Genomic DNA, 26,640 nt, shown 5'->3' with positions numbered 1-26,640 from the left:
TAAAGTACATGGTCACTTTATTTGAAGAAAATAGTAAAACAGTAGCATGTACAACTTGGAATGAATGCAAACTGAAGAGTGGAGTGTAGACTCCCACCACAGACGCAGTATAGGGGAGAATTCACCGGTCAAGAGTAAAGAAACAGAGGAGAGAAAATTGAAGGCTCAGCCACACTCCTCCAACCAACTAGAACACGCCACCGTCAACTCCATCATCATGGTGCAGCACACCACGGAGGAGAAGGCCGTCCAGGAAAATATAAAGTCATTCAAACTAAATAACAAATCAACAAAAATAAAAAAAAAATATCTGAAACAATAAATCATGCCAAACATCTGAGACTTTGTTTTTGTATTTTTTTTCTTCTTGTTTTTGACTTTTACGTTTTTATCCCCCACAATACAATAAAGCCCCATTCCACTTTACACTTGAATTTACAAGCTTTCTCTCTACTTATGGTTCCTCTTAAATTACAAAAACCCACAATACAACACTTCAGTGGACTCCGCAGGCTCTGATTGGCTGGAGAATGAGCTCCGGGCTCAAGCTGCATGCATGAAGAACAGGAAAACAAGAGAACGAAAGGAGGATGGCCAGCCCAAACATTATCAAGAGCAGATGGAACTGAAAGAGTTCACCAAATGCTGTTTTTCTTCAGTTTGAAGGTAGTTACAGATTATTTTTCTCTTGAATAACTGATGCTAGACTGATCTTTGGGGACAGGATCACTAATCATTTCATGCAGATTTTTCCATTATTTTCTATGTGGACAGAAGGATACTTTATTTTAACATTCAATTATTTTAAAACAGAAACATTATGAATAAATAAACATTTTTTTTCCCCAAGAGGTAAGTAAAACATCTGACTGATTTTTTTCTCTTCTAAGAGGGCATGGCAGAAGGCGGCGGCTTCACTTTGCGGTCATCATCTGTACAAATTCTGAGAGGAGAGATGGAAAGAAAATGAGATTAGGCAGTTGCTTTTGGCCAAATGCCAGGATGTGCACCAAGCTGCTAAATTGTTAAATGGTTTATTTATTTTTTAATCAAGAAGTGAAGGCAGCATTTACACGGTAATTAGCATCCCATTTCCAAATGGCTTTCATATGCATCTAATCAAGGGGCTCCGCTTTCAGCAAAACAAACAGTGTCCCTTGTACGTTTGTTCCCGTATGGTTATGGTGCATTCTGGTAAATGTAGGCCATTTTTGACAAATTATCAAAAATAAAACATAGTTTCAGCCAATTTTAGCATTTTTTAATTATCAGTATCGATCTGCTATGCTGGATATTGGAAGAAGATCTTAAGTAGAGGTAGACCGATATATCGGTTTTAACGATTAATCGGTGCCAATAGTTGCTTTTTGGAGCCATCTGCAAAAATCTATGCCGATAGTTGTCGTTAGTTTTTTTATTTTTTATTCCTCCGTGTACCTCCTCCGGAGGGTTCTACAGTAAAATAGTGGCCTCTAGAGGTGAAATAAGGACCACTGACACCTCATGGGGATTTGCTGAATCTATATATTTCCTCATTGATCTGGTAAATACAGGTTATAAAAGCTTAATTTGGTAAATACTTAAATACAGAGCATTGTAATTGAGCCAAGTCTCTGTCATTTCAAAATAAGAGTCCTGAAGTAAGTAAGTGTATTCTTTGCTCGATTACTAAATCGTTAAATGTGCACTCAGTAACATTTTGTTCATGTTATCTTGGACTTACGGTGACACCTAGTGGTGTGGATGCAGCATCATTCAAAATCAATAGTTTTCAGTTACAGATGCCATTGTAGAAATTCTCTAGTCACAATCAGCTATGATTATTTTAATCTAAGAGTGAAATTGTCCAATAACAAGATGGTAACTGAGATTAAGTGAGTAGTATTCAGCTGGTCATGTAATTCTAAAATGGCAGCTCCCATTAAATCGATTTTAAAAACTATCTGCTGGTTAAAGTTTTCAGCTTAATCCACCACCTTAGTTATCGGTATCGGCAAAATCCACTATCGGCCAACCCTGTGCTTGTGAGGTTGCAAAATTTAACTTGAAACATGTAGAATTGTATTTTTTAAAATAGAGAAATACAGACTTATGATATTCGTAATCATATTGGTTATCAGCCACAAAAAAAATTATTAATGGGCATCTGTATCTGTCAAAATTTCTATATGGGCACACCCCAAATAGTTGTGTATAACACTGGTATACTGTATAATAGCCTCTGATATTGTTACCAAATAAAAGAAGACTAAAAGAGGCTCAGTTGAGAAAAGCACTAACAAATGACTCAACAGGACATTAGAACTTACCTTCGTAGTTCACCTGACCGTCACCATCAATGTCAGCTTCTCTGATCATCTCATCCACTTCTTCGTCTGTCAGCTTCTCACCGAGGTTTGTCATGACGTGACGCAACTCCGCAGCGCTGATGTAGCCGTTTCCGTCCTGGACAAAGAGCAGGACACAACATGATTTACCCTCATTGCCACTACTTTGAGTTTAGGGTCAATTCTGGCCGAAATAAACAGATTAATGCCAAAAAAAATAAGTTACTGTTCAAACGCACCTTGTCAAATACCCGAAAGGCCTCACGGATCTCTTCCTCGCTGTCTGTGTCCTTCATTTTTCTGGCCATCATCGTCAGGAACTCTGGGAAATCTATGGTTCCATTGCCTTAGAGAAAATTAAGCAAACCATTAGATTAAAAGAGACATTATTCAATGACACATGGATTGCATGAATCTCGTCTTTGGACACATTACACAGACGAGTCAAACCAAACTTTTTTCCTCAACACTCAGTGAAAAGACCTCGGTGCTGAGCTTCTCCAATATATGGTGGCTAATCACAGACATTTTGAGTCACATAGCATGAAATTTCCTCACATTTTAGGTTGCGCATCGAGTAAAAGATCCATCTTGGAATTTAAGAATCACTATAGAGATCGTTCAAATAAGGATTGTGATGCATCAGAAAATCGATATTTAATAAATACTTTACAATTTTAAATAATATATAATTTTTTTATACGTTGGGTTCATGAGAACATCACAATGACCATCTTTTGCTTACGTTGCTGTAGCGAGAATTAGGGGTAAAATGTGCATACGTTTCATGAAAATAATATAAAAAAGGGCCTCATTCTCTTGACAAGCTTCGTGAGAATCACCGTCATCTGGTCAGTCTTACAAAAAATAACCCCCAACAGAGTGAACAGGACCCCAGCACAAACCTGAAGGGTCTTGTATCATCCTGAGGGGGTTTATTTAGTGAAAATGACTGGCTGAATGTACATCATCCCACTTATACACAGCTACTTATCAAAAAGTAAACAAATGAACATGAAATAATAATTTAAGTTTGAGATGAGAGATGAAAGAGACTGCTGAGTCATACAAGAGACTATCTTGTAGGACACTGGTTGCCAAGGACAATGGGCATACAGTTATAAAGTTTAGCAGTCATTATACCAAAAATATATGCCACCATTCACAAATCAGACCAAATATAATGCTGTGCAATAACGTATAATTGAGGTGTAATTAAAGATCTTTCGATTTTGGGTGATGCTATCTGCACCTCACCACAGATTCATAAGCCTAGGAAGCTCTATGTGCATTCATAATGCAAACTGCAGTGGTGCCTGGGACACACTGTGGTCACTGACAGTTTACCAATGACCATTTAACAGATGAGTGTACAGGGAGGTGGGGATTCAACTGAGGAGATCAAGAGTCATATCAGACTCGCTGTGGATTAGCAGACTCTCTCCTTAAGAGAGAGTGATGAATAAAAGAGTCACTGGGCTACAGATCTCTACAGATGACTGGACGAGCCACAGCTGACCATATAAGAATTTAATTGAGTTTAACATCAACAGAGGTCTGAAACAGGTCAAGCGTGCAGTAATAAAGACCAGGCTGGATTACTGACTGGATGTGTGGAGTCACTAGTAGGATTAGCCAACCTAAAAGGGACAATGATTTTTGACTCCGGTTTAAATGCCATGGTACTCTGTTCTGGAGCAGATGGTGATTTAATGGTCTTTGATGTAATATAGAGACCAAAGTTGGGAGCAGTGTTAATTTTTACTCTGACCAAAATGACATAATTGTAGCTGATGGCAATAACAATTTTTAGTTGATGATAATGTGCCAACCTCTAACAGACAAAACTTTCACATTTTTCAAAAAGCTAATTTTCAAACACATTGACGAATGTTTAAAAGTTTATTAACTTAAGATTTATTAAAAAGTGAATAACTGTATCAAGCAAATAAAACCTTCAACTTAAAAGAATATTCCGGGTTCAATACAAGTTAAGCTCAGTCGACAGCTCAATCTGTGGCATAATGCTAATTACCACAAAAATGAATTGAGTTGTATGACTGAAAATTAATTGACTTGAATTGTCTTTTTAAAAAAAAGCAAAAATCTGGGTTACACTGAGGAATGGAAGTGAATGGGGCCAATCCGTCAAACACTCGCAGTTTTAAAAGTGTAGCCGGGGGGGCGGGCCTGGGTAGCTTAGCGAGTACTGATGCTGACTACCACACCTGGAGTCACGAGGCGTGCTGAGTGACTCCAGCCAGGTCTCCTAAGCAACCAAACTGGCCCGGTTGCTAGGGAGGGTAGAGTCACATGGGGTAACCTCCTAGTGGTCGCTATAATATGTGGTTCTTGCTCTCGGTGTGGCGCATGGTGAGTTGTGCGTGGATGCCACGGAGAATAGCGTGGGCCTCCACACGTGCTATGTCTCTGCGGTAACGTGCTCAACAAGCCTTGTGAGAAGATGCGCGGATTGACGGTCTCAGACGCAGAAGCAACTGAGATTCGTTCTCCTCCACCTGGATTGAGGCAAGTCACTACGCCACCATGAGGGCTTAGAGCACATTGGGAATTGGGCATTCCAAATTGGGGAGAAAAGGGGAGAGAAAAAAAAAAAGTGTAGCCACAAGGCAAAATGCAAACAAAATGTGTGTTCATTTTATTTTGATAAAAATCACTTACTAACGTTTTCTGTGTAAAGTTATAACCAGTTTTACAATCGTTCGATGCCATGACGTAATAACACTGTAAACCCTAAAACGATGATTTAAACAACTTTACAGCCCAAATGAGTTTAAACAGAATCAATGCAAATGCTTTTATAAAATTATAAGCTTCACATTTTTGCCTTTAAAGCCTCCAAAAATTGTCCTGATTCTCTTCCGCTGTAAGTACCTCACTGTAACCTTGATGTTTACTTTTCTTTTTTAAATAAAAGGAGGGATGAGTCAAAATAATTATTTGTGGTAATCAACATAATATCACAAATGCTGTTGACTGAGCTTAACTTGTACTGAACCTGGAATATTCCTTTAAACAAAATACAAATGGTCCCTGTTGTGAAAATCTGGGGCCTGTCCCATGAAGCTTGTTGAACAAACTCATGGTTACAGGATTGGTTTCGAGTTGACAAATCCAGACCAATTCAGGCTTAGTTGGTACTATGTTGCTGCTCATTAACTTTCTCTGTCAACTCAGGCTTTGATCCTGAGTTTAAGATTAGTGCACGTGCACATGAACCGAAGGCCAATCATTCCGAAAATATGAAGAATTTAAATACATTTAAAGAGAACAACAAAAAATTGGGACCCACTTTGTATTAGGTGTCTTTAACTACTATGTACTTTATCATTTGAAAAAATTTACTTTTTATGTACATACATGAAGCTGAATTTTACTTACAGGTGCATCTCAATAAATTAGAATGTCGTGGAAAAGTTCATTTATTTCAGTAATTCAACTCAAATTGTGAAACTCATGTATTAAATAAATTCAATGCACACAGACTGAAGTAGTTTAAGTCTTTGATTCTTTTAATTGTGATGATTTTGGCTCACATTTAACAAAAACCCACCAATTCACTATCTCAAAAAATTAGAATACATCATAAGACCAATAAAAAAACATTTTTAGTGAATTGTTGGCCTTCTGGAAAGTATGTTCATTTACTGTATATGTACTCAGTACTTGGTAGGGGCTCCTTTTGCTTTAATTACTGCCTCAATTCGGCGTGGCATGGAGGTGATCAGTTTGTGGCACTGCTGAGGTGGTATGGAAGCCCAGGTTTCTTTGACAGTGGCCTTCAGCTCATCTGCATTTTTTGGTCTCTTGTTTCTCATTTTCCTCTTGACAATACCCCATAGATTCTCTATGGGGTTCAGGTCTGGCGAGTTTGCTGGCCAGTCAAGCACACCAACACCATCGTCATTTAACCAACTTTTGGTGCTTTTGGCAGTGTGGGCAGGTGCCAAATCCTGCTGGAAAATGAAATCAGCATCTTTAAAAAGCTGGTCAGCAGAAGGAAGCATGAAGTGCTCCAAGATTTCTTAGTAAACGGGTGCAGTGACTTTGGTTTTCAAAAAACACAATGGACCAACACCAGCAGATGACATTGCACCCCAAATCATCACAGACTGTGGAAACTTAACACTGGACTTCAAGCAACTTGGGCTATGAGCACCCTTCCTCCAGACTCTAGGACCTTGGTTTCCAAATGAAATACAAAACTTGCTCTCATCTGAAAAGAGGACTTTGGAACACTGGGCAACAGTCCAGTTCTTCTTCTCCTTAGCCCAGGTAAGACGCCTCTGACATTGTCCGTGGTTCAGGAGTGGCTTAACAAGAGGAATACGACAACTGTAGCCAAATTCCTTGATATGTCTGTGTGTGGTGGCTCTTGATGCCTTGACCCCAGCCTCAGTCCATTCCTTGTGAAGTTCACCCAAATTCTTGAATCGATTTTGCTTGACAATCATAAGGCTGCGGTTCTCTCGGTTGGTTGTGCATCTTTTTCTTCCACACTTTTTCCTTCCACTCAACTTTCTGTTAACATGCTTGGATACAGCACTCTGTGAACAGCCAGCTTCTTTGGCAATGAATGTTTGTGGCTTACCCTCCTTGTGAAGGGTGTCAATGATTGTCTTCTGGACAACTGTCAGATCAGCAGTCTTCCCCATGATTGTGTAGCCTAGTGAACCAAACTGAGAGACCATTTTGAAGGCTCAGGAAACCTTTGCAGGTGTTTTGAGTTGATTAGCTGATTGGCATGTCACCATATTCTAATTTTTTGAAATAGTGAATTGGTGGGTTTTTGTTAAATGTGAACCAAAATCATCACAATTAAAAGAACCAAAGACTTAAACTACTTCAGTCTGTGTGCACTGAATTTATTTAATACACGAGTTTCACAATTTGAGTTGAATTACTGAACTTTTCCACGACATTCTAATTTATTGAGAAGCACCTGTACATTTAATATTCATACATTTAATTACATCTGTGGTTATACTGTTAACCTTACCCCTAAACCTAACCCTAACTCTAAACCCTACTTATAAACTGACCCATTCCTCAAATTCAGCAGCAGCAAAAGCTAATCTTTTTAGAATTATGCAGAATAACATGTAGTTACACAATAAGTGCATTGTATTGTGCGTTCTTTAATGTAAGTACATAGTAAAGACACCTAATATAAAGTGGGACCAAAAATTTGAAAATGAAAATGCATTAACACTGCACAAGTCACTACTATGAAATGATAAACAACTACAACACATGATTTACACAGCACAAGGGATCACTATACGATTATCAAAAACTTAAAGACATTTACACAGCAAGAAGAAACACAACGGCTGCTACAAAACCGTCAGTGTAAACTGCTGGAAACAAATTCTGAATGCAAAAAAACAAACAGAAAAACAAAAAACAGCCGATACACAGTATCAATGTGTAAGAGAATTCATATAGGTCCACAAACAAGAACACACAAGCTTAGTAATATTAATAGCTTAAAAACTTTATTTAGAATATTCATTATTATTTGACTTTATTTTATATTCATGTAAATTGAAAGCTTAAAGGAACAGTTCACCCAAAAATGAAAATTCTCTCATAATTTACACGCCCTCATGCCATCCCAGATGTATATAACTGTCTTTCTTCAGCAGAACACAGATTAAGATTTTAGAAGAATATTTCAGCTCTGTTGGTCCATACAATGCAAGTGAATGGGTGCCAACTTTTAGAAGCTCCAAAAAGTACATATAGCATCATAAACATAATCCATATGATTCCATTGTGGTCTAGTTAATGTCTTTTGAAGTGAAACGCTAGGTTTAAGAAAAAAAAAATTCTGAAAATGTTCGCTTCCGACCAGCGTGAGGTTTGTACGTTGATGAGGGTGGAGTTCAAACTGCCTCTCACGTGACATAAGCACATAAGCTACCTCTGCGTATATATTCATACATAGATCCCTTATTAGCAGCTGTTTCTATGGACCGCGGTACTTTTTCATCTCAAAAGGTGTTTATGCAGCAGTCTGAGCAAGGAGATTGGTCTGAGGCATCTCCTCTACTCACTCACTTGCATTCAAACCGATTCAAACAGTTCTCCTTGTTGACCGTTCCATCTATGTATGATTCTATATACTCTGTTGTAACCAACACTGCGCTTCTGTTTTTTGTTTTTTTTTTAATATTTAATGCGTCAGTTCTCACATGAACTTGCCAATGCGCTTGACCTCGACCCTCGTGAATTTTCAGTAAAAAGTTTTAAATATTGATCCATTTCTTATACACACTTTGCGTTTTGCTTCATAACACATTAATTAATCCACTGGGTCGAACATATTACTTTTGTAATGCTTTGTGCTTTTTGGAGCTTCAAAGATTTGGCACCCATTCACTTGCATTGTATGGACCTACAGAGCTGAAATAATCTTCTAAAAATCTATATTTGTGTTCTGCTGAAGAAAGACAGTCATACACATCTGGGATGGCATGACGGTAAGTAAATTATGAGAGAATTTCATTTTTGGGTAAACTAATCTTTTCATATCATTCAAATATTATTACAAATTAATAAAGGCTACTATTGAATAATTAAAAAGGGAGCACTCATAATACTGTATGAAATTATTGGTATGCAATAATAAGATGTATTTGTTCCTTTTTTAAAAGACGTATTTTGTGTATCGCTTATATTGAACTTCAAGTGAAATACTGTATGTTGGGGGCGTAGATTCCAGGAGGGATCAAGCAAGTACAGATGGACGGACAGACAGACAGACAGAAGTAGAGGAAAATTAAGCAATGGCACTGCAGATGGTATAGTTATTTTTTTTATTTTTTTATTTATATATAAATAAATAAAATTAAAAAAGAAATAAAAAAATGGGGGGGCCTGGGTAGCTCAGCGAGTATTGACGCTGACTACCACCCCTGGAGTCGTGAGTTCGAATCCAGCATGTGCTGAGTGACTCCAGCCAGGTCTCCTAAGCAACCAAATTGGCCCGGTTTCTAGGGAGGGTAGAGTCACATGGGGTAACCTCCTTGTGGTCGCGATTATTGGTTCTCGCTCTCAATGGGGCGCTTGGTAAGTTGTGCGTGGATCGCGGAGAGTAGCATGAGCATCCACATGCTGTGAGTCTCCGCGGTGTCATGCACAATGAGCTACGTGATAAGATGTGCGGATTGGCTGTCTCAGAAGTGGAGGCAACTGAGACTTGTCCTCCGCCACCCAGATTGAGGTGAGTAACCGCGGCACCACAAGGACCTACCAAGTAGTGGGAATTGGGCATTTCAAATTGGGAGAAAAGGGGATAAAAATTATTTTTTTTTAAATAATAATAATAATAATCATCATCTTAAGGAAAAGCATGCCCAGGAACCTAAAATCTTATGTTATACTATGTATGTTAATATCTATGTAACATTTATCCTATGTATGTGAATGTATATTGATATGTTTTCTGTAAAGCACTTTGTAAACACTTTTAAAAAGATGCCATATAAATAAAGCTTTACTTTGGGATATTGCATTACGTACTGCGCATTTTTACAGCAATGCTATATTCACAATATTAGTTTTGCATTCTGACTAGCACGTAACTTAGGCAAGTTCTGAGCAGATGGAAGTTGTAATATTACACTTATGTTGTGGATATAGCTGATTAAATCACATATAGGATGCGTTTGAGTGAGTTTATTAACCTGCTAGCAAAGCAGTTCAGTTTACAAATGTTCAGCTCTTTAAGCAGGGCAGAACCCCAGAATAAAACGTAAAAGGATTTAACAATTTGTTTTACAGAACAATTTTAGATTTTTCTTAAAACATTGTTAGTGCATAATTAATATTTTGCAGTGTAATTATATTCTTGTAATATTTTTTAACAGTATGTTTTATAAAAAATAAAAAAAATCAAATTATCCAAATCTATTCTTTTTGTCTTATTGTTGATGAAATAGAAAAAAAAACGTAACCAACGAACATTTTATGCATTAATTGCGTTGATGAGTATAACACTGCCCAGGAGATGCACACACACAGTTTCAGACACTGACAATGAACACATGTACAATGAGCCTCAATCTTAGCATGGCAGGTAAAAATATAAGATCTTTGGTTGCTACAGGATGCTGAGTCATATCAGAAAAGACTTTGTTTGCCCCTTTGGTACCTGTCAAAGCAGAACTCAATTCATTACTAGAACGACCACTCAACAGCACACAATAGTGCTGAAATCAGCCATCTTTAGGTGACTTCCAGTGTCGATTCTCAAAATAAGCTCTTTCCCTGTTTCCCAGCAACTGAGTTCGACGAGTGTGTGGGAACGAGATGTATGACGAATGCAAAGAGTGGATTATGTAATTACTTTTATTTTCCACTACTTGCAATATTGCCGTCTGACCTAGATCACGTCAGCGGGAAAGAGGCAGGCCGCATCCCAATGGCCTATTGATTCGCTGATCAATGTAGGCCGACAGAACGGCTCTGAAACTGATGGCATCAAAACTCTCATGGCCTCCCAAACCCACATCACCTCAGCTTGTGTGAGCGGCTGTCTGTCTGATAGGTCTGTGACAGAAGGCTGATTATTGAGATTTCTGGTGTCACACTTTGGAGAGACGTAGTGCTGAGTGAGTGGACTGTCACTCCATTTGGATGAAGTTAAGTCACAGCGATGAGTGGACAAGATCCTCCAATGACAGTAGCAAACCAAAACTAAAACCATATCTTTTCTCCAGCCTCTTTAAATTAAAGGAAAAGTGGCTCCATTAGAGGAGCAGAAATTACACATTTCACCTTTAAAAGGTTCCTATCCTGGCCAATTCCTAGCCTAGGCAGACAGTGGGAGTGTTTGGGGAAACTTGTCTGGGAACAGTCATTTTCGCAATAGAGCGCGACGTTCCAGAAGAAAAAATCCCATTAATTTCTCCCATAGGCAAATTGTTTTTTAACAATAACATTTAAAGACCTACTGTTTCATAGAGGAATTTCTGGTGAAGATCTACACTACCCATGATCCAGCAGAGAAACATCCACCAATCAGAGAATCACAAGCAACAAAACTCAAACGAGCTCCACCCACTCGCATTACGCAATCGAGCCGGTCTAACTACACTCTCAAACTACTAATATATTTGTAGATATATATATTTAAAAATAAATGGTTCAATATACTTTAAATATTTTGTTTCTGTACTTATAACTTTAAATCAATTGTTTCACTTTTTTTATTTTTTTTATTTGATTACATCATTCACAATGCCTCGTGATTGTAGTTGATGTCCTTTTTCAAAATACCTTTGTCTTTTTGACTGATTGTCAAATAATTGTTTGCTTCAAATCGAAGTTTGTAGTGTTGCGATTCACCTCAGAGATGGTTGATTTAGTTCATTGCTTAGAACTCTTTTATGAAGGATTTTATTAAATCTCTATGGAAAAAAATGAATGGGAAAAATACTTCCAGAACCAAGACGGCTCAAAACATGGAGGTACACTGTTGCGTTCCATTCTGTTTGGTGATGCTAGTTGCGCAGAAATTAAACACTTTTAATTTTCATGTTGACCTTATTCAAATCCACTCACCATCAGCATCCACCTCGTTGATCATGTCCTGCAGCTCTGCCTCTGTGGGGTTCTGACCCAGCGACCGCATGACTGTGCCAAGCTCTTTGGTCGTGATGGTGCCGTCACCATCCTTGTCGAATAAGGAGAATGCCTCCTTGAACTCTGAGATGGGAAGAGGGTTATGCCTATATTTAGAATACACATCAGAACACTCAAAATTATGCTATAGGAGTCATCTCTCACCTGCAATCTGCTCCTCTGTTAACTGATCAGCCTGTAAATCAAAGAAAAACAAAAAAAAAGAGATGTTGGTTACTCAGTAATAGTGCCCGACCGATATATCGGGTTGAGCGGTCTCTTCTCGGTAAGCTGCTAACTAGTTTGTGAAATACATACTGGAAAGTTAATAAACAATGACCCCATCATTTTCCCTTTTCAATATAACTAATATAATGTTAACCCTGTCCCTGACAACCATGTCACTCATGTCTGTTTGCTGTTAGCCAGCTATAGTTTGTCAGTGCAGTCAGCAATGTAGCAGATTGAAAGGTAAACAACAGAGCATCTTTTTGCAGCTCAGCAGACAATGGTGCAGTGGTGGATTGTGTCTGATGAGTGTTGATTTCACGCTATGTTGTTACCTAGTTGGTGAGATGCAATGCTGGTCCATCTTTTACTCTCCATGACAACGAGCTTATAGCTAACTAGCTAACCATGTAGCTACTTTCATTCTTGTCAGCTGAGTGGAAACTAAAGTGTAAACATGTATTCACCAAACTGTTTTGTTAAGGATTCACAGTTTGGTACCCCCTTCAACCGAACAATTCCAGTCATTGCATTTATAAAATGTAATATTTAAAAGTCTGGTTCTCCACCGTTGAAAGTTTCCCCTGAACTTGTATAGCAGAATACAGTGTAACACCGCTGCCGCTGTTTATCTCTTTATTCGGCAGGTGTAAATGCTTCTTGTTTTACAACCTGCCAATAATTGACTGGCAGTATTAATATAGTCAGCATTTGACTGATACTAAACAGTACTACTGATGTTTATTTTGCTATTTATTTTATTTGAATTTATTCTTTATTTTAATGGTGAGCAACTGACTGATACTACACTGATAATACATCTGGCACAAACAGTCATACCACGGTTCAAATCACTGAGATCAAATTTTTTCCCCATTCTGATGGTTGATGTGAACATTAACTGAAGCTCCTGACCCATATCTGCATTATTTATGCACTGCACTGCTGCCACACGATTGGCTGATTAGGTAATCTCATGGATGATTGTTGGTGCCAGATGGGCTGGTTTGAGTATTTCTGTAACTGCTGATCTCCTGCGATTTTCACACACAACAGTCTCTAGAATTTACTCAGAATGGTGACAAAAACAAAAAACATCCAGTGAGCGGCAGTTCTGCAGACGGAAATGCCTTGTTGATGAGAGAGGTCAACAGAGAATGGCCAGACTGGTTTGAACTGACAAAGTCTACGGTAACTCAGATAACCGCTCTGTACAATTGTGGTGAGAAGAATATCATCTCAGAATGCAAAAAGTATTTTGATTACTGAAGAGATTATTTTGCATTTTATCGTCATTTGTTTAATTTAATATTTAGTCCTTTCAGATGGAAAACATTTATACATATAAATGATGTGATCCAAAGTGCATTTGAACAGCGGTGAAACACATTCTTATGATGTGTTACATTCATACGAGCAGACAGAGAAGTACGTTTGAAGTAAGTTTGGAGCAGAAGAAACAAAAATAAACCTTGTGTAAATTGTCAGCTTTACGCTAAGCTAAAATGCTATTTCTAGCCATTTTACATGCACATGTTACCAGGCACGATCATATTTTTTTATCAAGAAAATTCACATTGGATAATTTCTTTTTTTCTAGTAAGACCTTTGATATTAGGGCAAAAATCTTATTTTTGATCCTAATTTTTGTATTGTTTTCCTGTAAAAATGTCTAAAATTCCTTAAAACAAGATCAATTTGATTTATCTTGTTTTAGAAACAACACTGCATAAGATATTTAGGTTTTTCAGAGAATGTATTTTTAACATGTGTATTTTGTCTTACTGTACTGGCAGAGTTTTTATAGTCAAAACAAGTGAAAAAATCTACCAGTGCTGAAGAAGTAATCCGAAGTATTTAGAATACATTACTGACCTTGAGTAATCTAACAGAATACATTACAAATTACATTTTACAGCATGTATTTTGTAATCTGTAGTTGAGTACATTTCAAAAGTAACCCTCCCAACCCTGTACATAAATTATATATCACACACACACACACACACACTGGTGGCCAAAAGTTTGGAATAATGTACAGTTTCATAAGGATATTGGTACTTTAATTCAACAAAGTGGCATTCAGCTGATCACAAAGTACAGTCAGGACATTACTGATGTAAAAAACAGCATCGTCTATTTGAAAAAAGTCATTTTTGATCAAATCTAGACAGGCCCCATTTCTAGCAGCCATCACTCCAACACCTTATCCTTGAGTAATCTTGCTAAATTGCTAATTTGATACTAGAAAATCACTTGCCATTATATCAAACACTGCTGAAAGCTATTTGGTTTGTTAAATGAAGCTTAACATTGTCTTTGTGTTTGTTTTTGAGTTGTCACACTATACAGTAGACTGACATGTCTTAAGGTCAATATTAGGTCAAAAATGGCAAAAAAGAAACAGCTTTCTCTAGAAACTCGTCAGTCAATTATTGTTTTGAAGAATGAAGACTATATAATGTTTGAAATTGCAAAGGTTTCATACAAAGGTGTACACTACAGTCTTCAAAGACAAAGGACAACTGATGTGGAAGGCCAGATGTACAACTAAACAAGAGGATAAGTACATCAGAGTCTCTAGTTTGAGAAATAGACACCTCACATGTCCTCAGCTGACAGCTTCATTGAATTCTACCCACTCAACACCAGTTTCATGTACAACAGCAAAGAGAAGACTCAGGGGTGCAGGCCTTATGGGAAGAATTGCAAAGAAAAATACACTTTTGAAACAGAAAAACAAAAAGAAAAGGTTAGAGTGGGCAAAGAAACACAGACATTGGACAACAGATAACTGGAAGAGAGTGTTATGGATCTTAAACCCATTGAGCTTTTGTGGGATCAGCTAGACTGTAAGGTGTGTGAGAAGTGGCCGACAGGACAGCCATATCTATGGTAAGTGCTACAGGAAGCGTGGGGTGAAATGTCACCTGAGTATCTGGACAAACTGACAACTAGAATGCCAAGGATCTGCAAAGCTGTCATTGCTGCACATGGAGGATTTTTTGATGAGAACACTTTGAAGTATTTTTTTTAAAAAATTGTAATAGTAATTTTTCACGTTATTAATGTCCTGACTATACATTGTGATCAGTTGAATGCCACTTTGGTGAATAAAAGTACCAATTTTTTTTTCCATAAGAGCAAAATCTGTAGATTATTCCAAACTTTTGGCTGCCAGTGTGCTGACAGGGCAAAATCCCATACAGTAGCATTTTTCTTTACATGCTCTCGCATCAATTAGAACTAATTAGATTATCTAATCAAAATAACAAAATTTGCAATAAAGTGAAGATTAACAAAAAAAGGATGAATATTGTCAATGATAAAAGATTTAGATGAAGAAAATTCCCACAAAGTTTAAATGATTGTTTTTGTTTCACCTCTAGAGGCCACTGTTATACTGCAGACTCAAGCTGTTACCTGTAGAATTATCCAGTACTGGACACATTACACATCCGTTAAGATGCATAATGGACAAAGCAGTGCCCAATATAAGAACTTTCCATGGTTCGGGATCATCGAATCTCCATCCCGCTGTTAGTGGAGAGACCACTCGAGACACCGTGGCAGCTAAAGTCGGTGAGTTGTCAACGTTAAATTATCTTTATAGTTTGCACCAGGGCGGCATATTAAAGGCAGGTTTTAGGGCAACGCTGCAGGGCTTTTGGCCTGATGGTGGGATGCAGAGCGATTTTGGTCTCGCGGCTCATGGTCCGAGGCTATTGGCCCCGGCTGACCAGTTTATGGCCCTGGCTCGCACTGGCCCGATAGTGGAAAAACGGCTTGTGAGAACTGCGGGACTCTCAAGAGCTTGCTAAAGTGGATGAGAGCTGCTAGGGAAACAAATAACCCACATTATGAAGGGGAGGAGAGGAGCTAATGGGCCAAAGACAAAGGAAGACTCATGCTTCCTAATTATTCTACTTAATTTGTGCATTAAGCAGCTATACTCGCATGACATATGACATGCTGCTGAGATAACTGAGTTAAGATCTTTTCTAAGGTATGCATGCTTGGTACAGTGGTGGTTGCAGCTGAAGATATATTGAATATTCACATATTTGCAATGATTTTGCTGGCGATATAAAATTAAGCAACATTGTCAATATCGCAACGATTTTAATGCACTTCTTTTAATTTGGCCATCAAGTTTCCAAATGAGTGAGTCATTCAACCTGGTCTCATACAATCATGTTACTATACCTATATTTTTGCAAAATTATTTTTACATGGCTTGTTGAACATATTGTAGCAGTTCCTAGTAAAATGAACACTAGAGGCGCAACAATAACAATGACTTTTACTTCCTTACACACAAATCACAAGTAAAAGGGCATATTATCAGTTCATACATTTGTAATTTTCACCCTGTTCCTCACATGCTGTTTTGGGGGTAAGAGGGGGACCTACACAATATTAGGCAGGTGGTTTTAATGTTATGGCTGATCAGTGTATAAAGAACAGGCTATATCTTCCCATCCCATTCGAATTTCGATATATCACAAACAAAAACAATTATGAACCATATTGAGGCAAAACTCGATATTTTGAAATTTGCAACATTGTTTTCTGTCCATGTGATCATAAATGATCATAAATCATCATCATAAATCTCTCTCTCTACCCCCACTGCACTTTTTTCTACACCATTTACAGGGTTCGCACAAGGTCCTGAAGTGCTTAAAGTGCTTGAATTTACCTGGAAAAAATCGCCTTGTTTTGACGAAAAGTGCTTGAAATTAAAATGGACCACTTCTTCCATGCAATGTGTCCATTGAAGATGATCCACTCCACTTTCATTGAATAATGTGTCTTTTAATATCCTTTCTGTTCCTTACAGTCAGATAAAAAAAACGAAATATTAATTTTAAATCACAAATTGCATGGATGCGAAAAAAATAAAAAATAAAAAAAAAAACAGACTTCTCTCTTGTTAATGAACCAGAACACTGTGTGAGTCAGTGAGATGCTTGTTGAACTCTTAAAGTGACAGTACAATTTTAGTACTAGTTATACAAATGAATGTAAACTTAGTTATTACTTGTAAACTGTACACATTATTTAAAACATCGACAGCTTGTATCATTATTGTATATACAATTTCATGAGATAATATTAATTGATAAAATGAAGAATTTTTATAAAAGTTAAAATGTGACTATAATAGGACTGCAACAACTACTCGATAAAATCAATAATTATCGATAATGGAAATCATCAACAACAAATTTAATTATCGATTAGTTAAGCACGGAGAAACCCCATCAGTGACATCACTTCACAGTCAAGTGAAAAATGTGTTCTATTATGAAACTCGTTTGAAAAAACAACGGAAACAAGTTGTAGTGGAAAAACATGACCCAAGATGTCCAGTGCACGAGAGCACTTTATAAACACCTTAAAGAAGATCATAATAATCATACAGTTTAATGTGGAGCGGCTGCTGCATCAGGTGCATTTACAGAGCGCTTGTGCTGTTTGATGCGTGAGAGTTGTTTCTCTCCAGTGCATCACTTTCATTTTACTGCTATTTTCTCTGTTTTATAATGTAAACATGTTATGAATTCAAAATCGGCTGCGTATTTTGCAAAACTGTTTGTTCTTACCACAAGTGAGTCTCCGTTAAACTTTAATGAGCAAGCAAGCGAGCGCTCATTCGCGTCAATCAAACCGATCGCAATGGAGAAAAGGAGCGCAATCATTTTGATTAAACTCGTACAACATCATACCACGATTTCATGGATATCAGACTGAAGTCTCAGCAGTCAAGGTGTGCCGGTTTTTAAAGTGTTTTCTCCTGCTCATGTAAGCGCATGTAATACAGTGAGCACCGTGATGAGTCTTCAGCGCCAGAGTGAATTTGCACAGGGTTTACAGATGATTGAACCATTTTAAACTGTGTGTAATGCTGAATATAATGTATAACAATGCTCCTGATATTTGAATGTAGGGCTGTCAAATGTAAAATATTCATTGAATTTAAGAAAAAAAAAAAAGCACACTTGAATCCTAAAACTATGCATTTGAATTTTGGATGTGTGCCAAGAACTGACCTCAGATTGATCGCATTCTTGCGCTAAAAAAGTCTAGACACAACGCAACAAATACAGTTTGACAGAAAGCAAGTGTTTCAAGATGCTTTTTAAAGTTATTTTTAATTAGAAACAGCATCTAAAAAACAGTGCCCCTGCATGACACGCTGGATAAACAACAACAAAGCGAAACAAAGACATTTGCCTAGTGCGTTTACATAGAAAAACAAATGGATGGTTGCAAAAGCGTTCGGTGTGAACAGCCCCTTACAGTTGGTGGAGGTCTTTGGCCATTGCGTCTTGCTCTCTTATAAGTGTTTCTCAGATTAAGCAATGAGATGTTTAAATTCTTTGTCAGGAAAGATGTTCAACTTGGAAATGTGTGTCTCGTGATCCTCACGTTCGGTTCCAGTCTGTTGTGTTCCATCTGTTTGAACAGCCCCTGGCCTGGGCTCACAGTCTGAGCTGCTTCACCACCGAGTTCAGCCGAATACCACTGCTATCTGTGAATATTGCTACTCTACATACAACTGTAATGAATAAAAAACAATGTGGTATTTCACTGTCATTATGAAGCTTGAGTCTTGGGTAGTATACTGTGGCATCAGTGCAAGTGTAACACCATGTGGACTGCCTATTGAAGCGTATGTCCTGAAAGTAATAATAAATTCAAACTTAACTTTTGATGATTCAGGCTTTGTTCATAGATTTGTGAGAGTATAGAATTAGAAGAAATAAAATTTTATTTTTTATCCGATTAATTGATTAATCTTTGAAATATTCGAAGATTAATCAATGATCAAAATAATAGTTTGTTGCAGCCCTAGACTATAATAATGATGACAAACAAATTAATAAAAAAAAATATACACTTTCACATACTTTTTCAGGACAGGTTCGATTGTTTGTTCAGCACCTGATCAGCCTGAATGTAGCCCACTATTTTTGAAGGCTCGTTTGTTTGTAATCTTTTCTTACAGAGAAAGGTATATGAGTAACTCTTATTATTTAAACTTTGAACATTTATATTGTGTATTACAGAACTTTATTTTAATGAGAAATTATAATGTGCATTTTGCTCAAAATTTTTCAAAAAATATTCTGTCATACTTTGTCATTTAAGTGTTATTTTATCGAATCGAGATTTTATTGAATCGTGAACCTCATTTCGTATATCCAACCAAGTTGTTAGATAAGCATATCGTCCTATACCTATTAACAAATATCTTCAAAAGGATGACAAATATCACAATATAATTTTTTAGCTATATCGCCCAGCCCTATTGACAGCTATGTTGGGTTGTTGTTGGAAGTGAGCCTTCTTGTTTCCAGCTGTATGGCTCATTTTATTCCTCATGCCCATGTGCCCAGTACCCAGGTTACCCCCTTCACCCCTGTCTGGGAGATGGGGCACTGCACCAGAGGATCAGACACAGCTGCTCTGGGACTCCCTGTCATCCAGCATCAACCATAGAAGACTATCTGTCCCATTGTGTGGACCATTTTTTCTTTTTTAATTGGGCAATAAATGGAAAGTAGTGGTTGCAGGTCAATATAAACATCATAAAGACACACATTCTTTAAGCAAATGTCAAGATGCAACAATTCCCAAAAGTAACATATGCAACAACATGTTGTTTTGCCTAAACATGTGATTGATGGTACTTTTCCAATTTTGGCCAGTACATCAAAATGACGGCCAGGCTGATATTTGGTCATTTTGAGATTCAACCAATAGTTCTGCTGGTTCTGCTGGTACAGAGAATTAGGGCTGGGACGATTCATAGACGTAATCGACGTCATAGATTACAGAAATACGTCAATTTGCATAACATGCGTCGGCGCGTAGCAATGGAGTAATTAAAATGGCAGCGCCCGGTTTAAGTATGGATTCCCCCGAAGAACAAGCTGCAGCGAAAAAAAAAAAAAAACTTGCCTACGGTCATCTAAAGCGTGGGAGTATTTTAGCCAGAGACCCAACAATGTGGTGCTGTGTAAGCTATGCAAATTGGAAATGGCTTTTCACAGCAGTACATCCGCCATGAACGAACACTTGAAGCAAAAGCATCCCGGAGGGCTTTGTCAAGACGGCAGCAAGTCAGCACCGTAAGTCCTGTTTACTTTTTGTCCCCACCCAAGCATGACATATTAGTATTACAACACGTGTTTCTGTTAGTAGTAGTCACTTAAAATTGATTTTCTAAATGTTTCTAAATGTTATGCTAATAGAGTGTCTTTTTCACTGTATTAAAGTTTGCATTCATAGTAACACTGTTTTTTGTTGCAGAAAAATGCCCTGCAATGCACACTTTGTTTCTTGAACATTTGTTTGTGTTTAAGAGAAGATGATTTAATAAAATATTGAAATATTAATGAGACAAGTTTTTATATGTATTTTGGGTTAATTAATTGTTATATTAATCAAGTAATAATTCTAAAAAATCTTTAGAATAATCGGCAAATTAGTCGTTAGATTAATCGACTAATCGGAAAAATAATCGCTAGATTAATCGATAAAAAAATAATCGTTAGGTGCAGCCCTACAGAGAATTGAACTCAAATATGCACATGTGACATATCTTGTATACAAGGTAATTTTAAACAGTAGCCTAATTCATTAACTAAATTAAACAATTCACAAATTTGTACTAAACACAGCCTAAATCTATTTAAATACACTGAACTAAGAATATTTTAAAGAGGAAAATGCCAATACTTGCATTCCTTAAGTGTATTAATGTAAATTATATTTAAACAATAGGCTACATACATATTTTGCGATATTAACGTTAATGATTAATTGATCATTAATTTCTACAACAATCGATTATGAAAATGTCTGAAAATTGACATCCCTAGTCAGAAGCACTTTTCAGTTGTTCATCTGTTTTCTATATAGCCTATTTCAATAGATGTCGACATTGCAGCACGGTGCATATGTTGCATTTTGTGGTAAAAGGGCCTGATCTCTGTGTTAAAATATTGGTTCTGTTTTGGCCTAACTTCCTTATTGGTGCACCCCTCATAGCGACATACCAAGTCGACTACTTATGACTAGAGAACAGTGATGTGAAATCTCAAATGTGAGAAATTTAAATCGCTGCACCCCTATTTTATTTCATTCGGAATGCACCTGAATGCCCAAATTATAAGATTCACAGTCACTTCAGCTCTATAGGCTCTATAGAAAGTACACAACTGAATCCTGTCTGTTGCACTTTGCGCACTGTGACACTACCGTCACTCTTCTTGTGTGAGATGTTTTTGTCTAAAATGCTGTTCTATGGCTCATTAAAAAATTTCCAGGCAAATGAATGTAGGTCAGTATACACTTCATAATTCTCAGGAGTCCCAACAGATAAAACATGAGTTTCAGGCTTCATTACCTCATAACTTCACCCAGGACAGCTGTCTCCTACCAGATGCTATTCTGCCCTATTAGAATATACTGTATGCAGGCCCAATACAGAGATGCCATAAAGATCAAAACACCTTCACAAAACTGATGTCAATTATAGGACAATACCAGCCCAGGAATACTTTAAGTCATACACAATCCCAAAGAAAATTATGTAGACACAAAGGAGCTCTCAGTTAAGAATAAACTTGTTTCTCCTAAATTTCCTTATGAGTAAAATGAGACATTTGTTGACATATAGCATAGGGCTAAAAAATTAATGTGGATAGCATAGTTTAGATCATTTGATCTCAGAGGATTTTGATGAGTAATGTTTATGCTCAATTTTAGATTTCTGACTTTTGACTGAGACTTTGGTACCTTGGCACATCTTAGCATTGTTGAAATCACTTCTGAAACCCAATGTGACAGAAACACGTTAGTTTATAATAGTCTTGTTTTCTCAGGAGAAAAAGTGAGCATGAATATTCCAGGTTCAGTACAAGTTAAGCTCAATCGACAGCATTTGTGACATAATGTTGATAACCACAAAAGCAAAAATGGAGGTTACAGTGAGGCACCAACAATGGAAGTGAATGGGACCAATTTTTGAAGGGTTTAAAGACAGAAATGTGATGCTTATGATTTTATAAAAGCACTTACATGAATACTTTGGTTAAAACTTCTAAAACCATGTTAACACACATATTGTTTACATTTTGTGGCTATATTTCTGAAACAGCGAGTAATGTTTATGGATTGGCCCCATTCACTTTCATTGTAAGTGCCCCAATGTGGGTTGATTGACTGGTTGATTTTTATTTTTTTTTTTAAGAAAATGAGGGACAAATCAAAATGTATTTTTGTGGTAATCAACATTATGCCACAAATGCTGTCGATTGAGCTTAACTTGCATTGAACCCGGAACATTCCTTTAAGTTAAAGTCTCTATTTGCTGTCTAAGAGAAACAACTGAAATGATAAAGAGATTTCATTTGTGATTTTTCCTAAGGGAAAACACATTAAAAGCCAGCAGCTTCTGATCAAACAGAATGCACCACAATTACATCATTTATGAAAAGCCAAACAACACCTCAACAGATTCAATAGCAAACAAAAGCTTGATGACAGATATTTCACCACGACACACCTTTTATTTGCATAAGCTACAATGAGTACAGAGAAAATACAGGAAACTGTGCAGCCATTACCATAAGCCTACACCCTATTATCCATGCAACATTGTGGTGTGGTTAAAATACAACTGCATGTTGGCGAGGAGGCCTTTAAATGTCTGTAAAGTGGTTTTAGATAGGAAATACAGGCCCTGCTTTTGAAATCTAGTCTTTAGATGGTGTATAAAAAGAGAGATGGATGATGCAACAGACAGCGGCAGAGCCACATCCTCATCTGAGACACCATCTATCATCATCTTCAACATGTACCAGCATTTATATTTCACAAACACCAGCATAAACATCCTCATCATCCAAACCCACTGACCCTCCACCACTCAGCCTGTCTAATTAACAGGTTAAACCTGGTTAAACTGTCTCTCTCTCTCTCTCTCTCTCTCTCACACACACACACACACACACACACACACACACACACACACACACACACAGCTTTTAAATATGCTGTCATGTCGATGTAAATAAAACACCCCCGTGCTGTACTGTAGGATACATTAAGAAAGTAATTTATTGCATGTATTCCGGAGGAGAAACGTGTTTATTCCACATCATTTGATGTGTGCATCCCGTATGTAAGATAAAGGATGTAAGAATTGCGCAGTTGTGGATTCTGTGTCTGACTGTTGCATCGCTAAACTAGACTTAGATTGCAATAGCAGGAATAAATCCCAATGTAAATGGTTTAAGACGTTTTCCAAGCAGCAAATGATCTCTGGATGTTACAAACATAAATTGAATGCTCTTATTAAAAAGCTATTTCCAAGTAAACGAGGTTTATCTGTGTAAACAGGCTGTTTTAGAGCAATTGTGTACTGCTTCAAATAGCCATAACGCAATATATGACATAAAAGATTACGTACCATATTTGTAGGGAATAGAGAGTGATAATCTCCCGACTAGACTAAACGCAGGTCTCTCCGGGATGCGCGTCCACTGGTGCGGCTCTGACTCTGTCCTCGGTGAGAACTGGACGTGTATTCATCCGCCACTCACTTCCTGACTCATTGCGAGAGGAACGCCCCGCCTTTCCCTCTCAGCCAATGACACGCGCCGTTACAGCGCACTCAGGCCGAAGCGCGCACTGTTTTCTACCGATAGAGTTTATGTTGAGCGTCGGGATGATGGAATAAAAACTCAATGGCAGATAATACCTCTGTACACTGTTTAAAGACTCTGATAGCTATTTAAAAAAATCTCCTTTCACCATTCTGACTGAAATCATTTGCTAATTTTCTAGTTTACTACAGTGGAAGTATATGGCAGCAGTAATTCAAGGATATGTGTGTGTGTGTGTGTGCTTATCAGATTCGGTAACTACATAGCAATTGTTGTGCAATTAATTCTGTGGTTTGACTAACAATTAGATAGATAGATAGATAGATAGATAGATAGATAGATAGATTACTCAAGGTCAGTAATGTATTCTAAATACTTTGGATTACTTCTTCAGCACTGGTAGATTTTTTCACTTGTTTTGACTATAAAAACTCTGCCAGTACAGTAAGACAAAATACACATGTTAAAAATACATTCTCTGAAAAACCTAAATATCTTATGCAGTGTTGTTTCTAAAACAAGATAAATCTAATTGATCTTGTTTTAAGGATTTTTAGATATTTTTACAGGAAAACAATACAAAAATTATTATCAAGAATACGATTTTTGCCCTAATATCAAAGGTCTCACTAGAAAAAAAAGAAATAATGATCCAACATGAATTTTCTTGATACAAAAATATGATTGTGCCTGGTAACATGTGCATGTAAAATGTCTAGAAATATAATTTTAGCTTAGCGTAAAGCTGACAATTTACACAAGGTTTATTTCTGTTTCTTCTGCTCCAAACTTACTTCAAACTTCTCTGTCTGCTCGTATTAATGTAACACATCATAAGAAAGTGTTTCACCGCTGTTCAAACGTTCTTTGGATCACATCATTTATATGTATAAATGTTTTCCATCTGAAAGGACAAAATATTAAATGAAACAAATGACAATAAAATGCAAAGTGATCTCTTCAGTAATCTAAATACTTCTTGAATGTAACTGTATTCTAATTACCAATGATTCAAATTGTAACAGTAGTGGAATACAGTTACTTATATTTTGTATTTTAAATACGTAATCCGGTTACATGTATTCCGTTACTCCCCAACCCTGTGTGTGTATATATATATATATATATATATATATATATATATATATATATATATATATATATATATATGCGTGTGTGTGTGTGTGTGTGTGTGCGTGCGTGCGTGTTCTTTTCAAAATAAAAGTCCCTAAACATTATTCTTATGACAAGGGACTATTAAAGATATATAGGGTCGGTATAGGGATGGAATCCAGGACTAAAAATTGATAATATCAGAAAAAAAGGGGTCAGGTTAAAATTAGCCAGAAGCCTTACCAAAATTATTCTAGAACTATATTCTATTATTTGGTTTAAACCTTTTGGTTGTATTGTTCTTCTTTTTTTTTTTTATCCAGTACACCTCTTTCTTTTTCGCTGTTGGGTTCAGCTGATTACTTTCTAGGCCTGAAATCTTAAGGTTTGCAACTGAATGTTCTCAAAATCAGAATATAATATTTTGCCAGGCACCTGGTGACCCACCTGATATAAATGTTGTTTTAAAAGAACTGCTAGGGTATGTTTTGTTTCAACTATTTATAATTTCCCACACTTTGTACACTCTATAACATAAATCACATTGCAACTTTGCAATGTAAAAGTTTGTATATTGGGACTCCCCAAGTAGGAAAATTTGTTAAAAACAAAATTTCCGGATTTAAAATGAAGATGCCAAGATAGACATTTGGGTTTATAAGCAGAATGTTGTGTAAATCGAGCATGCACTAACATATCTTTTAAATTTCGATTTCTTCTAAATGCTGCTATCACCTTAAACGGTCTCAAAACGTCATGTCCATCCTGTGACTGCTGAAAATGGGTCTTCACAACAGAATTCAAATTCCCAGCCATTGGTGAAAATAAACTAATCAATGGAATCAAAAATGTTCCCTAATTCGTAAACTTTGGGACATTCATATCATTTCTGTCTACATTAAACTCCCTACAAACGTCCACTTTAATACCCCTCAGAAATCTCTTGCTATAACCTCTAGGTCTGAGGGCTTTAAAAAGTACCAATGTTGCCTCTTCAACATCTTCTGGTTGGGAACAAATTCTATGAAATCGGATCAATTGAGATTTACTAATCCCCTTAAACGTATGTTTAGGGTGAAAACTCTTTTTGTGCAAAAGTGCATGTGGGTCAGTAGACTTAAAAAACACCTTTGTACCCAAACCTTTCATTCTCCCAAACCCACCATTAAAAAAAAAAAAACCTGGGTGTCTAAAAATTCCAATCTTTCTTTTTGGAGGTTGTACTTGATAGTGATACTGGGATGATGTGTATTTAAAATTTCCGCAGATGTACAAAACTCCCCCTCTGAATGAGTCCAAAGCCCAAATATGTCATCCAAATTTCTACAATACATGACAGGTACAGCAGGGCATTTCTGAAAGACAGTTTGCTCCCAGTCTGCCATATAAATATTTACATAAGCTGGGGCAAATTTCTTTCCCAGAGCTGTGTCATGTATTTATAATTAGTGTTAAGAATTAAATACAAAATCTTTTTTAGTTAGACCCATTTCCAGCAGTGACAGAATGATCTCATAGCATCTTCTTGGATCTGGATATCTCAGAAATATGTTCTTTACTGCCTTGAGTCCAAAGGCTGTATCAATATTTATATAGAGGCTATCAGTATCAGTAGAAAACAAAAACGTATTTTCAGT

At 37.0% G+C, this 26,640-nt stretch overlaps 1 protein-coding gene across 1 annotated transcript; it reads right to left on the bottom strand.

The window, feature by feature from the left end:
- LOC127416117 (calmodulin-1) lies at window positions 1-23,833 on the bottom strand. Its single transcript, XM_051655271.1, has 6 exons — window positions 23,695-23,833; window positions 12,144-12,174; window positions 11,919-12,062; window positions 2,567-2,673; window positions 2,310-2,445; window positions 1-943 (listed from the first exon to the last, which is right to left on the bottom strand). The coding sequence occupies exons 1-6, from the start codon at window positions 23,695-23,697 to the stop codon at window positions 915-917; spliced, it is 450 nt and encodes a 149-aa protein (XP_051511231.1). The 5' UTR covers window positions 23,698-23,833; the 3' UTR covers window positions 1-914.
- Between the last annotated feature and the right edge of the window lie 2,807 nt (window positions 23,834-26,640).

The sequence above is a fragment of the Myxocyprinus asiaticus genome, chromosome 25 (assembly GCF_019703515.2).
Source record: "Myxocyprinus asiaticus isolate MX2 ecotype Aquarium Trade chromosome 25, UBuf_Myxa_2, whole genome shotgun sequence".
NCBI lineage: Eukaryota > Metazoa > Chordata > Actinopteri > Cypriniformes > Catostomidae > Myxocyprinus > Myxocyprinus asiaticus.
This window is presented reverse-complemented; position numbering and strand designations above follow the sequence as displayed.

What these genes read in the sequence shown, in the direction of transcription:
- LOC127416117 (XM_051655271.1), bottom strand. An exon ending in AACAGAGGAGCAGATTGCAG is followed by an intron (nt 12,063 to 12,143) that starts GTGAGAGATGAC and finishes TTCCCATCTCAG; the next exon opens with AGTTCAAGGAGGCATTCTCC. An exon ending in CCTTTCGGGTATTTGACAAG is followed by an intron (nt 2,446 to 2,566) that starts GTGCGTTTGAAC and finishes CTCTTTGTCCAG; the next exon opens with GACGGAAACGGCTACATCAG.